The sequence below is a fragment of the Mustela lutreola genome, chromosome 4 (genome assembly GCF_030435805.1).
Source record: "Mustela lutreola isolate mMusLut2 chromosome 4, mMusLut2.pri, whole genome shotgun sequence".
Lineage (NCBI taxonomy): Eukaryota > Metazoa > Chordata > Mammalia > Carnivora > Mustelidae > Mustela > Mustela lutreola.
In genome coordinates this window covers 87,114,355-87,132,337 of record NC_081293.1, presented here as the reverse complement: position 1 = coordinate 87,132,337, position 17,983 = coordinate 87,114,355, and the positions used below count along the sequence as shown (strand labels likewise).

At 46.0% G+C, this 17,983-nt stretch overlaps 1 protein-coding gene across 9 annotated transcripts in view; it reads right to left on the bottom strand.

The window, feature by feature from the left end:
* SIPA1L2 (signal induced proliferation associated 1 like 2) overlaps window positions 1-17,983 on the bottom strand; it is a 212,770-nt gene that overhangs the window by 17,717 nt on the left and 177,070 nt on the right. For all 9 annotated transcript variants that reach the window (XM_059170444.1, XM_059170443.1, XM_059170449.1 and 6 more), the window contains 3 exons: window positions 11,887-12,111; window positions 8,859-9,009; window positions 6,957-7,176 (listed from right to left, as the gene is read on the bottom strand). In XM_059170444.1, the coding sequence (XP_059026427.1) occupies window positions 6,957-7,176; window positions 8,859-9,009; window positions 11,887-12,111 (596 nt within the window). The remainder of the gene's footprint in view (window positions 1-6,956; window positions 7,177-8,858; window positions 9,010-11,886; window positions 12,112-17,983) is intronic.

Below are 17,983 nucleotides of genomic sequence, written 5' to 3'. Positions count from 1 at the left end.
CCAGAGCTCTTCAGGAATTCTGTTAAGAGTGTGGCAGCCCTGTGAAGGGTGCACCAGGCAGGCTAGAACCTCTTTGTTCCTGGGGCAATTCCCCCACCCCTTCCCTCCTCCGGGAGGAAAACAGCAGGGACTGGTGATTATTCAGGAAAATGAACACTTCTGTAGCAGTACACTCTGAGAGTCACACTTCACTAAGAAATGCCTTTATAGATACATAATCCTTCACTTGAAGTTCTGGCTTCATAAAGCCTAAAATCAAACCTAATGCATGCTTGCAATGTGTACTCTACATTCTCCCTGCACCCCGCCAGGCAACAACATCCTTCCTGGCTCTCACGGAGCCACATGAAAAGTGGGGCGGGATGCAAACTGGAGGAGCACTGAGCTAACATCCCTGTGCCCCCAGCAGCTGTGCACTCAAAGGGCCCCCTTCCCTAGCACCGCTGGAGCACTGGCAGTCTTGGGATGCTTTGAAGATTCCTGAACAGCATGAAATGCCACGATCTGTGGCCATCTGTCATTGAGCCAAGGCACACATCTGATCCTGGTGGCCAGGGAGCCAAAGCCCCAAGTGAGGGGGTGGGGAGGGAGAGAGCGTGCCCATCTCTTCACCCAGCGGGGAGGCCAGACAGTTCTGCTCACTGCTGCCCTGTGCACCAGTCCCCTGGAGGCCGCTTGCAAAGCACATGATGACTCCGGGATCTGGAAAGGTGTCTGGGCCAAAGTTTCACAACCAGAGGCATGACCAGGGCATGCTACCTTCCCCCAGCTTGTATGGAGAAGCAAGGAGCAAAAGGAGGGAAATAGTTTGTGGTCTTTCTTTCTTTTTAAAGGTTTTATTCAGTTGTCAGAGAGAGAGGCAGACAGAGGGAGAAGCAGGCTCCCCACTGAGCAGGGAGCCCAAAGCGCAGGACTCAATCCCAGGACCCTGGATCATGACCTGAGCCAAAGGTGGAGGTTTAATGGACTGAGCCACCCAGGCGCCCCTGTCTTTCTTCTTTATTACAAACTAATATCCCCTCTTCCCTGGTTTGCGAATGGAACTGTTTTGTTTACTGGAGACATGCAACTGGCATGACTGACATGACCAGTAGATTAGAAGAAATCTCCTCCTCCCAGGGTTTCCTGGGAGCGTTCTGCTGACCTATCTGTGATGTATTACAAAGTGACTCCGGCAGGCCTCACCCTGTGCTGGGGAAAGGGGCGGAAAAGGCAGACAAGAGCCATCCCCTCCGGAAGCTTACAAGAGATGGGGAAAAAGACAATAATCAAATAAACCAGGTAACACAAGGAGGGACAAGTCTTTCAAAGAAAACAAAACGGGGCCAGGGGTGGGGGGCAGCGATGGGACGGAGGAGCCTGAGGGCATGTTGGGGCAGGTTTATCTCAGGTGGGGGCCTCCCTGAGACCCCAATGATAAGGGGCTGCTTGTTGAAGAACACAATCCTGCTAGAAAAGCTCTAAGGGTTTAAATCAAAACCCATCATTTGTCACTGAGCAGGGAGATCCTCCCCTTAAATGACACAAGAGCACTTCAATTCTCCTCTGAATTATCACGATGGAAATCATCTCAATTTCTTTTCAGTTGTTTGGAAAATTATATAATTGGTCTGAGCCACCAAACCACCCCAAATCCTTTGTAATACTTTTAAAGGATGTTAGGTATCATCACCTAGAAGACGCTTACTAGCCCCCAGGGATACAAGGTCCAGGAAGAGCCAGGTTCGGCCCCTGAGGAGCCCAGTCAGCAAGGAGATCTGCTTGCTGGTGCTCTGGGGCTGGGGTGGTGGTGGTGGTGGGGTCTGGTAAGGCGCCTGCAAGTGAGCCACTCCCACCCCCATGCCCACGGTGGCAGCTGTCACTGGCTAGCTTCCTGAGCTTTGGAGAGGAGGGAGAAAAGGTACCACTTGTCTTACATATCAAAGCCCGTTCCTTCAAATCCACCTCTCCAAAAGCTAGCGTTCTGTCAGGAGCACACACTGCTCTTGTGGCCAATTCAAAGAAGAAAGTGGCTTGCGGATTCCGAAGGACGGCTCATGTCCAGACCCTGACGCCCAGGCATTGCTCTCCAGCCCAGACACTGACCTTGTGGCTTCCTGTTTGTTTGTTTATCTGTGACCGGAAGGCACTGCCCAGCCTACTGAGTCTGACTTTGTTGTTTTATAAATGCTGTGGAACCTTCCTGATGGTCAGGTGGCTAGGGTTTCTCAGTTCTTCTCCCCAAACCAGGAAAGACTGTGAACATTTGAAGAAGAGAAACAAGTGCCCTGTGGAATCCATCAAGCCCTGCCGGGACAGTCCACAGCTGCCTTCTGTAAGGCCAACTGTAGCAAAGGTCATCTGCCTATTAGCAGCTCTTACAACCTATGTCCCACATGCTGAGCCTAGAGCTGGGCCTGGCAGCATCTTGTGAGAGCACTGAATTATAAAGAAAATACTCATTTTATTTATTCTAAACTCTCTGTCTTCAAGGGAGCATCCTTTAGGAGGTGCCTAGGTCAGAACTACAGGATTTGGAAACACACATAAGTTGATGCTCTGTTTTTATCTTTTGAAATTGAATAACTTTTGAGTCTGTGCTCATAGGAAGATTTCTACCATTGTCTGGAGAGCTTTGATCTCCATAAAAAAACAGGAATTCTCGCAAAAGACCCCAAATAGCCAAAGCAACCTTGAAAAAAGCAAAGTAAAGCTGGAGGTTTCACAATTCCAGATTTCAAATCCTATTACAAAGCTGTACTAATCAAAAGAGTATGGCAAAAAACAGACAAACAGATCCATGGAACAGAATAGAAAGCCAAGAAATAAGCCCCAAACTCTATAGTCAATTAATCTTTGACAAATAAGGCAAGAATATGCAATGGGAAAAAGATAGTTTCTTTAATAAATGACACTAGGAAAACTGAACAGTCACATGCAAAAGAATGAAACTAAACCACTGTCTTTTACTAAACACAAAAATAAGTTCAAAATAGTTTAAGGACTTAAGGACTTAAGACCATTAAAATCCAAGAAGAAAGCACAGGCAGTAATTTCTCTGACATTCATCACAGCAACTTCTTTCTAGATATGTCTTCTGAGGCAAGGGAAACAAAAGCAAAAATGAACTATTAGGACTACACCAAAGTAAAAAGCTTCTGCAAAGCAGGGGAAGAATCAACAAAACTAAAAGACAACCTACTGAATGGGAGAAGATACTTGCAAACAACATTACCTGATAAAGGATTAGTACCCCAAATATATAAAGAATGTATACAACTCAGTATCGAAAAACCAAGACATGAACAGACATTTCTCCTAAAATGGCATCCAGATGGCCAAGAGACACATGGAAAGATGCTCAACGCCACTCATCATCAGGGAAATGCAAATTAAAACCACAATGAGAGATCACCTCATACCTATCAGAGTGGTTAATATAAAAAACACAAGAAACAACAAGTGTTGATAAGGGTGTGCAGAAAAAGAAACCCTCATGCATTATTGGTGGGAATGCAAACTGGTGCAGCCACTGTAGAACACAGTATGGAAGGTCCTCAAAAACTAGAAATAGAACCTCCATATCACCCAGTAATTACACTATTGGATAATTACCCAAAGAGTATGAAAACACTAATTTGAAGGGATACATGCACCTGTATGTTTAAAGCAGCACTATTTACAACAGCCAAACTATGGAAGCAGCCCAAGTGATGAACGGATAGACAATGTGGGGTGTGTGTGTGTGTGTGTGTGTGTTTATACATACACACACAGGAAATATTATCTGGTCATAAAGAAGGATGAAATCTTGCCATAAGCAACAATGTGGATGATCTAGAGAGTATAATGCTAAGCGAAACAAGTCACAGGAAAACACAGTATGATTTCACTCATACATGGAATCTAAGATAGATAACAAAAGAAACAATAAAAAGAGACACACTGAAAAATAGACTCTTAATTATAGAGAACAAACGGATGGTCCAGAGGGGAGGTGGCTGGGGGATGAGTGAAACAGGTGACGGGATTGCGGGCATACTTATACTGATGAGCACTGAGTAAAGTACAGAATTGTTTAATCATTACATTGTACACCTGAAACTAATACAGTATTGTATGTTGAGGGCTCAAGGTTTCAAGCTTCACAGAAGAACACTGATGCCTCCTGAGTTTCTGTCTAGCTGTTTGCACCCGGCTCCTTGGCCATCCAGTGCCCAAAGCTGGACAGAACTGACCTCTCCTCCAAGCATTCCCATGAAGCTAAGTCTCTCAGAAACTAAGAGAAGCACCCGGACAACCTCTAGGAGTCCTTGTTTCTTGCTTACTAGACTTCCGTTGTTTCAGTTTTAAACTATTCTCCAAGAGCGAGATCTTCTCACCACAGCTCTGCTGAGTGGCCCGAAACCACAGACAGGGAAGGATGGCTACCATCTGTCCAGGAGATGAAAAGAAAGGTGAATTCACGCAGGTGAATGTGGGAGTCAGACACATCAACACAAATTACTGCCCGCTTCCTTGTTGACATTTTGTCATTTTACTCATTGAACCAAGAGGGCTTTTCCCGAGGAGCTGCTAAAGTAAGCTGGAGAAGCCTCCTTGCCAGAGGTTTCACTCACTGCTCACTGCTTTTCCCAGAGAAATGGACCACAAGGACTAGTACGGTGGTTCTGAACTCAGACAGTGAATAAGTAACACATCCTACTCGTGTTCACACTTCGAAAATACCAAGAAAGGACGCAGTCCTTAAGTCGGCAGAGGGACAGATAAGCTGCGGTCCATCCAGACGATGGGATATTACTCAGCACTAAAGAGAAGCAAGCTCTCAAGCCATGAAAACACACAAAGGAAAGAGCCAGTCTGGAAAGAAGACATACTGTAGGATTCCATAGAACTCTATGACATTCTGAAAAAGGCAAGCAAATGGGTACTGTAAAAGGATCAGCGGTTGCCAGGGGTATGGGGGAGGGAGAGACGAATAGACAAAGCACAGAGGATTTTTAGGTGAAGTGAAATTATTCTGGATGATACTGTAATTGCGGATACATGTCATTTTACCCTCAGGATGTACAGCACCAAGAGGGAATCCTAATGTAAACTACGAGCTCCAAGATAATAATGTATCACTGTGGGTTTGCGGACTCCAGCAAATATATCTTGCTGACGGATGTTGATTGGGAGGGAGGTCGTGCCCGTGTGGGGACAGGGGTGTATGGGAACTCCCTGAGCCTCCCGCTAAATCTTGCTGTGAACCTTAAACTGCTTTTAAAAAAAAATTCATTAAAAAAAAAAAAAGCTAAAAAAAGAAAAAGAAGGGCGCCTGGGTGGCTCAGTGGGTTAAGCCTCTGCCTTTGGCTCAGGTCATGATCTAAGGGTCCTGGGATTGAGCCCCAAATTGGCTTTCTGCTCCACGGGGAGCCTGCTTCGTCCTCTCTCTCTCTGCCTGCCTCTCTGCCTACTTGTGATCTCTGTCTGTCAAATAAATAAATAAAATCTTAAAAAAAAAAGGAGAGCTAAAAATAAACAAAGGATACATATCTTTCCTATGGAAGCAAGCAAAGGGTAGGAGGACAACGGGAGAATTACAGCAACACAAAGGCCACCGATGAGTTCACGACCACGCAGCATATCAAGCATCTTAAATGAAAAAAACCCACATTTGCAAGAAAATAGTTTCACTGATTTTATGAAGGCCTTCAAGAGGACATTAAAGTTAACCTATTTACAAAAAAGGAAAAACATTTAGAGGATTATTAGAGCATTAGGATGGGTCTGACCTTCCACAAGGTTGTCAAGAAGGGGTTTAAAGGTTTCTTCAATTTAGGCAAATGGACTCGTTATAATAGGTAGGATATTATGTTACTTAAAGAAATAGATTAAGATTTTATGAGACAAGGTTCATTTCCAATTAGGTGAAACATCAGAAGAAACATTATTAGGACTTTTCTTTCATTTAGCCTGAGACTTCTAAGTGCGTGATGAAGTTTAAATTGGTTCTAAAGATAATGCTTTATGATGATGAAACCAAAAACCCCCCCGATAATGAATATATTTGTGATTAAATCCTCATTCTTCCTGTACACTATAAATTAAACTCTGAAAAAGAAGGAATTTATAAAGCCAGTGTTAAAAAAAAATTATCACTCTTAAACTCTGACACATTAATAAGAAACGGACACTATGTAAATATCAAAGATTTCCGAGTGTAAAGGAAAATCACGCAGAAATTGCCTAGTCAGTCCGAGAGCAGTAAACCGGAGTAAACCGGATGCGGGGAGCCGAGGGATGAGCACCAGGACATGCTCGAGAGGAGACCAGGGTCTCCTGACGCCGTCTACCACCTTGACCGCAACCGGAAAATGTAATATCAAGAAGAAACAAAAATAGAAAGTTCCCAAGCTTGCTTGCTGTCCACCAGGATATCCACCTCCTGTACCATAGGTTTTTCTTTATAAAATCAGGTCTTGAGATACTTTTTATGAGTGTAATTGCTAACAGATAAATCTATGTATATATCCATACGATCACTACTTGAGAAGAATGTTTAACACAAGGTTTTCTATATTCTTCAAAACAGGTAGTATTGTGTAACTTTTTTAAAAAAGATTTTATTTATTGGAGAGAACACATGGGGAAGGGGAGAGGCAGCGGCAGAGGGAGAAATGGGCTCACTGCTGAGTAGGGAGCCCGATGCATGGACTGACCCCGGGACCCTGAGATGGTGACCTGAGCTGAAGGCAAGTGTTTCACTGACCGAGCCACCTATGTGCCCCAGGATTGCTTAACTTTTAGGAAATGTCCTTTCTGGTGCTTTTTATCACATTAAAAAAAATAATAATAATAAAAAGAAGACACACCAAATAATACATTTATTTTTAAAAATAAACCAAACCCCCAAAACCTCTGTAGGAGACCACACGACAAGCCGACACCCACAGAAGACCCCCACCCCCCGCCACCCCCTGTCCTGCACTTACTTCTTAGGCTCCCCATGCTGGGCGCGGGGTGGGTCCGGGGGGGCAGCGTGCTGTGGTAGGGCGGGGTGGTGCTGAACAGAATGTCGTTGGGCAGGGCCTGGTCCAGTACTGAACTCCGCGAACTGCCGAAGGGAGATCCCCTCCGATTGCTGCACACGCTCTCGTCTGAGAGCGTGCGGTGGAGCGATCGTCGCGGAGACAGGTTCCCGTAGAAGGAAAACTAGGGGTTTAAACGTAGCGGGAGAAGGGTAAGACAGACATGAAAGAGTTGAAAGCACCGAACGGATCGGACTCAATCCGGGGGGGGGGGCACACACACCCCTCGCTCACTCGGCTCTCTGGGTTCTCCCTAGGTGGACACGCGGGCAGCATGAGCTCGGCAACGCTAAACCAGGCGTGGGGGTCATCAAGGCACACGTACCAGGGCTCTGGTGCAGTTATTGGATTTGAATGTTTTCCTCCTTTGACATTCTGAGAAATATTATCATGAATTAGACATGCACGGTGTTATTAGTTCTGAAATGTTCAATGGAACCTCTGTCACCTGAGAGCAGTACCAGCTCCCACAGCTGGAGAAGGTTGCAGTTTCTGGCATAGTTATTCAAAAGCACACAGAGCGCTGGCTTGACTTTAATTCGAAATGACTACATTTTCATAGGAGGCAATTTCTGTAACCATCAACTGCATGGAAGGTTCAAGGCCATCTAAATAGTAATAAAACTACTTTTGAACATGGTCGCTTTCTAGGCCGTGCAAACAGGTTTGAGAAAAATGCTATCAGTCCAGGAAAATCTTGTCTACTCAACAGCCACCACCCACAGAAGTCCATTACAATTGTTGAAAAATGGAGCTACATAACCAGATTTAAAGGAACCAGTGAAATGATCGTCCCACAGAAGGTGAGGAAAATTCTTATGCAAGAAGCAAGTGGTCCAATACTTAAGAAAAATGAAATAGAATCTGACTTTCCAACTTCTGCTTCTGCATACAGAACCACATTCCTTTTATACAAACAACAGTAAAAGCCAGAGTGTTTGCATCAAACAAATGCAGAAGTTTTTTTTTTTTTTTTTTTAAACATTTACATTTGTGAGTGCAGCAAGGAGGCTAAAAATATTTCTATTGTATGTGTTCCTTCCATTCTGTCAGGCCTGTCCAACTGATGAATGGTAACTGGATGCATGGAGACTACAAAGTTAAATTTACACCATGAAAAGGTGATTTGTCTCAGAAGGGGGGAGGGGAAGACCCACATACCAAGGAGAAGTTCATTCCTATAAAAAGAAAAGCTATTTGCACTTCTCGTACAACAATCTACACCCAAGCTTAAACAGTACCATATACACGGCTGGATACAAGTTTAGGGAAAAAAAAAAAAGGGAATCATTATGATTGACTTCTTCTGGGATTCCCTCTTCACACACACCAGCAGGTCCTTCAGAACATGATTATAGGAGCATTAGATTAAAGCGGCTTTGAGGTAGTATCTAATTAGAGTGTTATTCTAAGAACACAATTAGGTTAATTGCAGTATTGTTTTATTATAGGGAAGAGAGAAGCTCACAGACTTGCTGTTTACCCTGATCACAATTAACATGGCAATGCCTGATTTTTTTTTTTTTTTTTCATTTGGACAAGATCAAGCTTGGGATTAGACGGGAAAAGATCCAGATTCCCTGTCCGCTCTACCCACGCTAGTAAGCTGCCCTTCCGACCTCTCCCGGGCTCGCTCTGCTAAACGATACAACAAATCCTGAAGAGGGTCAGTGGTGCCCAGACCAACAGGCAGAATCACAAGGGAGAAAGAATGCGGGTGGGGGGGTGTTCCTGAAACTTCTGAGTCTCTTCAGACCCTACGTCATTGCGTCTGGTCATTTCAAAGCCTCCCGGAAGTTCGCTAACCTTTCTTCGTCCCTCCTCCGCGAGGGGACTGTCAGGAAGCATCAGTTTCAGGAAGTCTTCCTTGGACAGCACGTGCTGCGTTTCTGAAGCAGCCTCCCCCACCACGGTCTGCTGAGCTGCTGTGGACAAGAGATCCATCTCGCCATACAGCCTGTGGAAACAAACCAGAGGGGAAATTAAGAGCAGGGTCAGCCTCCCTGTCGAGTGCCTGAAGCCTGAAGGATTGAAATCCACCGTCCCGACAACCGTGGACTCCCGCGCGCGGAGCTTAATTATTAAGTCGGTTCATGGTCGCCTCCTCTGCGCCAGACCCCCACGTCATTTTCCATCTGTGAAAGGAGCTCAACTGCAAAGTCAGAGTTCTGAATAATTCAGAACGAGATCAGATCCCCGAAGCTCTGGATGGGGAGAAAAATAGAGCTCATTTTTTTTTTTTTTTTAAAGGCCATGTCAGAAAACACATTTTCAATAATTCATCAGAGATGATCATATGTCCTTTGCAGGCACACTTCCTGTGTTTCTTAGAAACTGGAGAGAGGCTCTCTCTTGTGGCTGGACAGCCACACCCCCACATCTCACCCTGGCAACACGGAGAGAGGCACCCGAGGGAGCCTGAAGTTTAAGAGTAATCGATGCGGGCGTGTGCCAAGCATGTTTTATTATCAGCGATTCCGCAAAGCCGTTTGGGTAAAGCAAGCAGCTGTCTCCTTTAATTATCAGGATATAAAGATGTATTTACGGACAACAAAAGACTGTCTCAGAGAATTTCTGTTTTTAGCTCTTTTCCAGGGAGAAAACCAGGGAGTCATCTTTAACAGGTTTGCTCTGGACGTGCAGTCTGAGCAAGCAGACATTCCTGGGGACACCGGGAATTGCTGGTGGCTAGACCGTGGGCAGAGGTGAGAGCTGTCCTTGCCGCACGACCTGTGAGGTCAGGCTCCGGGAGTCTGAGGTTCAGGGCCGCGGGCGCCGTCACCTTCACTGAGACGGCTCTACTGCAGAAGCAGGGCTGTCGTGTCACAGGGTGAGAGCTCACTGGGAAATGACCGTGGTAAGAAACTGACATGGACACACTCAAAATGAACAACGGTCATCTGGAAGTCTCTGAGGCTGCTGCTTTGTTTCTGGGGTGGGCCAGGTTCAATCAGTGAGGGTTCCACAGTATGGTTTTAAAGGGATAACTGGGAACTTCCAAATTCCATGGAACTTCCGGAGAGCATAACCTGTTTTCTATTTTGTGTATGAGACAGTGATATTCTGTAATCCTGGGGTACAAACACACTAAACGTGGCTGATCCCTTTCCGAGCATCATCCCGTAATCTGGTGGGACACTGCGTTTTCAGTCTGCAGGGGTGAGAGATTCATCACTTCCACATTAAATAGAGTGTTTCCTTGTTTTAGGAGCCCTTGACTTAGCTGGTTGGGGTCGAAAGGTGCCTAACCCCCGCCCCCAACAGGATGGGTACAGCCCGCCACACTGAGACCTGGCTGGGACAGTGCCCTCGTGTGATGCCCTGACACCCACATCTGCAGACCCCTTCCTCACAATGCCCTTGAGGTTGCCCTTCTCTGACTGAAAGTGCCATCAATCCCGTGTGTTAAAACGCACAAACTCTGGCGGGTTCTGGAGAGAACGTCCACACAGGCACCTGTCACCCTTTCCCAACTCTTCAAGAGCACTCCCCTCCGACAGAGCTTCTGCACAGAACTTAAAAGGCTTGGGATGTATTAAAGAGGCAGAAATACCAATGTTATCATTAGGGATTTGCATTTATGGTAAAAAAAAATGTGGTTATCACCACAAAATTCCTTTCTAAATAACTCATCTGCAACTACTGACATGATGGTTTGTGTGTGTGTGTGTGTTTTAACAAAAAGATTGTTCTGTTTCAGCACTAAAATGATTTTTAATTGAGAAAGCAGTGTCAGGTTCTCCCTATTTAAGAAGTGGGATCATTCTTCAATGGAAAAAGTGATACTAATTTACCAACCTAGCTTAAAATCTAGAGGAGCTCTCTGAAAATCACCGCAGCCCCCAGGGCACCCTCCAGGTGTCCTGGTGCTGACGGGACATGGGGACACAGCTGAACACGGGGACCTCATAATCTGGTGCATGGGAGGTTTTTTTTTTTTTTTTCTTAAGGCTGTCCTTTTAAAAATAAGCCAGCGAATAGAGAAATAGCTCTGACCGGCCTTGCTTTGCATCCTTGAAGTGTGATTTCTTTATCTGTCTCTTCAAAGAGACAGCAGCATAATTTCCATATGTCCTGTCAAGCGGATTATCAGTAGTTTTTTTTTTTTGTTGTTGTTGTTTTATTTTTCTTTTTTCAAACAGGTACATAACATCCCTCCCTGCCTGTCCCCATAAAACCTAACAACTGAAAGGGAAGCCAAAGTCATGTTAAAATTAGGTAAACTACATTTCCTTTGATGATGTCACTTACACAACAAATTTAAGAAACACACTCATGGAGGGGCACCTGGGTGGCTCAGTGGGTTAAGCCTCTGCCTTCGGCTTGGGTCACCATCCCAGGGTCCTGGGATTGAGCCCCACATTGGGCTCTCTGCCCAGCAGGGAGCCTGCTTCCTCCCCTCTCTCTCTCCCTGCCTCTCTGCCTACTTGTAGATCTCTGTCTGTCAAATACATAAATAAAATCTTTAAAAAAAAAAAAAAGAAACACACTCATGGACTCTGCGGGAATTCAAATTGTCCTTGAACTTGTTTATTTAGAGACGGGCTCTAGGGTCACACCATCAATAGCACATTACCGTGAGTCTTCTACTGCAGGCAGCTTTTTGGAAATAAGAATAAAGAACAGGGATTTCTTTTGCGTTTATATGCAAATGTCAAGGAAAGAGAAAACTCTCAGAGAAACATAAATGTGAACATTTAAGAAGTTTTACAGAGATGTTTCCGGATTACTCCTTTTAGAAAATATACTTCTGTGGAGGGGGTACAAACACACGTGCTTAGTCGATTCCCGCAACGTGTGAGGTTGCCTAGGGCCGAGCTGCCGTCCGCCTTACCCCTGACACTCAGCCACTTCGGGTTCCTCAGGCGGCGGGCTGCCCTCCGACTTCTTCCAGCCGATGACGTACTTGCTCACTGACCCTTGCCTGTGGTAGGGCTTGGACACGGACCCGGGGACCTGCTGGGTGCTGCTGTGAGACACGATGTAGACTTTGGATGTATCCAGAGACCCACTGTTCTTAGAGCAGTGAGCTGAGGGGCTTCCTGAATGGTGTGAACCACTGAGGAGAAAAACAGATAAAAGCTGTCATAGAACCAGATTCCGGCAGTGCAGACATGCCTCCGGATTCGGGGGCATGGTGCGTTACCCCTGGGGGAGTGTGGCAGACCCAGCCATCCTTCCTCCAGGGGCCAAGGATGCCCATGTGTAAGCTGTATGCCTGTGGCTGGAAGCATGTTAAAAACAATTGGAGGAGGGAGCCTGCTTCCCCCTCTCTCTCTGCCTGCCTCTCTGCCTACTTGTGATCTCTCTGTTGAATAAATAAATAAAATCTTAAAAAACAAAAAACAATTGGAAGAAAATCAGAGAGAAACACAAGTAACATATTTATACTGATGCTTCAAAAGGTGGGAAACCCCAAAGAAGGTCCTTAATCTCAGTGGCTGCCAGGAAAATGCCAACACAAAGTGCAACAGAGTACCATGGCACACTGGCCACATGGGCAAACACAGGACCATCTGACAGTGAGTGTCCAGTGTTGGCCGGGCTGGAGAGCCAAAAGCATGTCAGACAGTCTGGAAGGCAGGCGGGGCGTGACCTGCGAAGGCGTGCGGGGCACAGTGTGTGACCCAGCAATTCCACTCCTCAGTGGACACCACAGAGAGACCCCTGCATGGGTGCGACTGGAAACAGGCAGCAGTGCGGACAGGAGGACTGATCGTAGTAGGTCCCCAATGGCGCCACCTCGATCATCAGTAGCCAACTAGATGGTCAATCATTAAACAAGAACGGATAAAGGGGATGCACCATGAATAATGAACCAAGCCCACAAACAACTCGGGCTAGCCTCAGAGACACCGTGTAGCGAAAGAAGCAAGTCATGAAGAATGCATCAAGTGTGATTCCATTTTTAAAGGAAGTTTATAAACAGGCAAAATGGCGTTGGTCAGAAACACAACATATTCAGTTAGTAAAACAACGAGGTGATGTGAGGGGAGAAAGGATCAGGAGAGCGAGTTCGTGGCTACTGAGGAAGAAGGGAAGGGGCTGTGGGTGTGCAGGACACAGGGATCTTCTGACAGAGAAATGCCAATTCTGCATCTGGTGGCTGTGTGCGTGTTTGCCATATGACCGCACACTATAACGGCCACAAAATAAAATTTAAGTGATGCAAACCCCAAAACAAAACAACACAAAATTTTTAAAGTCAGTGATTAAACTAAGGCCAGAAGGACTCCCCACTGACTGCAGAACCACATGCAGAAATATAAAAGCCTAAAGACCCTTTTTACTTCAGGAAGACTGACAATAGAATGTCTTATAAAAAATGAGCAAGAACAGAGATCAGGGGATTACTTTACAAACACGAAAAAATGTAAATGTTTAAATTGGGGTAGGCCTCCTGGTAGGATGAGCTATAGCCTTATTCCGGAGCCCCTGAGAAGCACCTACCTTCCTGAAAACCTACATAATCAAGCAAGTATCCTTCGACGCAGGCAGTAGGGGAAAAAAAAAAAAAGTCCAAAATTAAGAATGGCTATTAAAATGGACTTGTTAGAAACGTTTAAAAGGAAATAGGGTAACAAAATAAACCAACTCATTTTTGAGGGTTTACATAGCTGGAGACGCTGCGGTAAATGGAAAAATTAAACACACGAACAAAACAAATAAAACAACTCATTTACAACTATGAAGGTCTGGCATTCCTGCGTGGGACTCAAAGCAACTTCAGTTCTGGGCTCTAGACTGCAGACCCTGGGGGGAGACGTCTTCCTGCCTTCCCATGCCCAGGGCCACCCAGGGAAGCAGCAAGGACTAAGGGAGCTAGTGAACTCTTTCCATTTACTGGGTACACACCCGGGAGTCACCTTCCAAAATGAAAGCTCTACATCCAGGCCATGAAGTCTGAAGGCCCACATGTTGTCCCCGTAAGCTGCTTATTTTTGAAAAACTTCAGATCTGGGGATAAGGTATAAAAACAGTAGCAAAATGCCTATCTATCGTTCATCTACAGCCACTAACTGTTAATACCTTGCTATATCTGCATTATTCCTCTGTCTATATATTCTTCTCTGAACCATTTGAGAATCAGTTGCATGCTTCATGACATCATACTCCCGCATTTCAGAGTAAGTCCATAAAAAAGGATATTCTCCTTCTTTTATTCACAGGGTACTGTTATTCACATGTTATTCACATGGTAATAACATGATGATCACACTCAGGGAATCACACATTAATCCCAGAAATATTTATGGCACTAGCTTCTCCATTTGGAGCCCAGTGAAGGATTGTGCGTTGACTTTAGCTACTCAGAAGTATCATGTACCTTGAAGCCTTTGATTATCCCTGAGATGTTTTACCGTTAAAGTCTCAGAGTTCCCCAGGTCTGGGAAGGTTAACATGCTGCGTAAGCCGCTCACACTCTCTGCTGCAATGATCAAGATGATGTCTCTGGAGGATGTACCGTGAATAAGGACAGCAGTCAGAAACGGTTATGTGCTTTCCCATTCATTTTACAAAAGTTGTTTTGCTAATTCAGACTTGATTAAAATTGTCTTGTACCCCAAGAGTAAAAAATCTAACCTGAAACTCTAAAAAGATCTTGGGGTCGTGGGTTTGAGCCCCACACTGGGTATAAAGGTTACTAAAGAAAATAAATAAACTTAAACTCCAAGAACAAATTTGCTGGATCGATTTGATGAACAATAGGGCAGGACTCTAGGCTTAAGAGCAGAAACGTCATGATAAAGGTTTCCCCTGAAACGGGTAGATATTCCAGAATGTTGGCAGGAAGCTTTGCATGAATCCTTCCCTTCTAGACTAAAGTTCTTACTTTCCAGTTTCACCCCCAACTTCCGGTCACTGCCACTAAGGAAAGGGCATGAATAATAGTAAGCAAGAGTTAACATGAGCCCTTCTGTAGGAGAGGCCAGAACATGAAATTATTATTATTTTCTGCACTTGCTTCATTGCACTTTGCAAAACCTTGGTTAGGCTGATATGGTCCTGCTTTGGGTTCTGGGCGCTTACTAAGTGTCCTGCCTTCACAGCAAGGAAAAAAAAAGAGGGGAGGGGTTCCTGAACTAAAGGTCTGAGCAGCAGAGACAGCAAGCTGCATCCGGTGCTTGTCCGGCTTTCTGGATGACTCCCGCGCACCCCTCCACCCACCACAGAAGCTAGTCTTAAAGAGTTTGACGTCCCCCGTGTCCCTCAGCCCAGTCCTGGAATCCTACCACATACACAGCTCTGTGCATGCTTTCCTCTCAGATGGCCGCTGGGGAGCACGGCGTGGGCTCTGGGACTGGTAGGGCTGGTGGTACCACAGCAGGCCATGCAGTGATCTGCACTCCTGAAAATTAGACCCGGGACCTGTGGATCCCACGTGCCTCCCACTTCTCCAGAGAAACCCCCCAGCGGGTTTGTGAACTCAGTCAGTAAGCATTTACCAAGCGCGCTGCCCTGTACGCCCTCCATCGTATCCCAAGGAGTCCAAGGCCACCATGTGGAGAGAAGTACACGCAGTGCACAAGACAGGCCAAGTGCCTCCCAGACTCCGAGATGCCCCAGGAAGGCACCGGGAAGCTACAGCCTTGTGCCGGGAGATGTACAGAAGGCACAAACCATTTCAGCCAGGGTGGGACCTCATCCAGGGAGGTCGGCCCTGGGGTCAGCCCCTACAACGAGTTCATTCGCTCCTTCTGCCACCTGGGCTACTCCCAGTCACAAGTGTGGCCCGTGGGCACCAGGCCTCGGCTCCCCGGTGACCACGCCCCAGCTCGAACACAGACAGGAGAGGAGCACAGGGGGCTGGTGGTTTGTCGTCACAGACATGCAGAGACCAGTTGGACGCTGGCCCTTCAGGGTATGGAGAATCTGACAGACATTTTCAAGAGCAAAATTCCTTTTACCTCAACCTGCAGAGATTTCAAATCTTACTGCAAACATTTTGCATGTAAAGTATGATATATTTAATGCTTCAAGTACTTCAAGATAAAGTATTTTATACATACATACACATAGCAATCTTTAAAGTTTTTAAATATTTTAAAAAACTTCAAGATACTTTAAGTTTTATTCTCTCTAGTCCTCCTACACAGGTCAGGGGACAGACAGGAGGAAGGATTCAAAGACTCAATTTAATGACTGAATTTCATACTGAGCAAAAGCCTACAGTGTAAGCTGAAATGCGGCTTCAGAGCCCCTGTCCGCTAAGAACCACAAGGAAACCCCAGCCCTGAGGTAAAGGATTCCAGCCCCTCAGCATCTATCATCTCCCCAACAGCTGTGCACACATTCAGTTTCAAGTGGTAGAAAAAAGCACAATCAATCAGAAATTCAATCTCCCACTTTTATATAGTTTCTAATAGCATCACCCATTAATTTAATGAATGGGTAAGGTATTCAAGAAAATCTCCTTCAAAGGCCTATAAATATCCCTGCCTCTATTTATAAACGAATGTGCCCTCCAAGCGGCTTCCGCAGAAATTTCCCATAACAGTGCTACAAAATTCTATTTGCGATGCCCATTACATTTGTCTAACCAGGGATCCTGAAGTCAGCTGTTTTATCAAACCATAGACTCTGAACAAGACATTAGGAGGGTATAACATCCTAAGGGGATTTCTATAGTATGTCCGGTTTCCAAGTGTTCCGGAAGTTGGACAGGAATCATGCAGGTAACCAAAGTCCTTGCCAGTACGTCTGTATTATATGTTATTCATCACTAAACATATTTCCAGGGAAACTATTCAAGAGAACCGGTAAACAGTAGTAAGAACATCTATTTTAGAAAATAATCTCCACATTCTAAGCTGCCCGTGCCCCAACAAGAGACCGAGTGTGGGGGGATCCTTACGATTCCCCTGTCTGGCACCTGCTCCCCCTTCTCCTGGTGGAACACCACCCTGATTTTCTTCTGGGAAAGCAGCTGTCTTCACCACACCTCAGCTGCATGAGGTACGGTACCTCATGGTATGGGCCCAGTGAGGTGGGGGGTACTGCTTTCCTCAGACAGTGGAACCCCCTATCACAGTGGTAAGGCCAAGAGGACGTGAGGAGGGAATGTGGAGATGGCGGTGGTGGAGTTTTGGCTGAAACTGGAGAAGGGCCACACTTTCTTCCTGTGGACACTGGGGTGTGGGCTCAGGGGGCCTGCAGGTGACATGGCCATCTTGGACCAGGAGGCACCCCCTGAGACTTCAGGGGCTATCATGTGGAGCTTTAAGATGGGAGCTGATGGGGGGTTATCACATAGCTGCAAGCAGAAGAACCTTGACGGTTCTAGACCTTTCCATCATAGGAGCTAAAGTACTGCCTATGTCGTGTGAAACGCTTAGTGGGGAGTTTGACTTGTGACATGAATGCCCTCAAGTGACACAGATGGTCAGTAAGACACTGATGAAGGGGGAGCCACAGGACAAGAAAAGAGCAACAGCGGCAGTGAATATACACACGCATGTGCAAGGCTCACAGAAGTGACCTCCTCTGACATCCAGGGCAGAGAGCTGAAACGTTCTGCACGTTGGCTTTGAGAACAGGCCTGCGGATCCCTCCTGTCCCTGCCCGCTGGCTGCATAGGGGGTTGCCCCTCGTGGCTTCAAGCCGAGATCCCACGAAGTCCCCACAGGGACTGTGGGAGGAAGGGAGAAGTTCTGGCGGGCAGGAGTGGCCTTGAGAAGGGCTGTGGGGAAAAGCCCGACAGTACCCGGGAGCTGAGTTAGGAAGCCTCGCAGACAAGAAGGGAAATTCTAGGGTGGTCGGTGTGTAGGGGTTAACTTCTGTCTACCACCAACCCTGAACAAATACGGATTTCTGTCTCGTCTCTGACAGCAGAAATCACAAATGATCAAGGGGTTTTAAAACCACTGTACAGACATACATCACGGAAGAGTATAAAACTACTTCGAACTTCATGTTAAACATCTACTTGG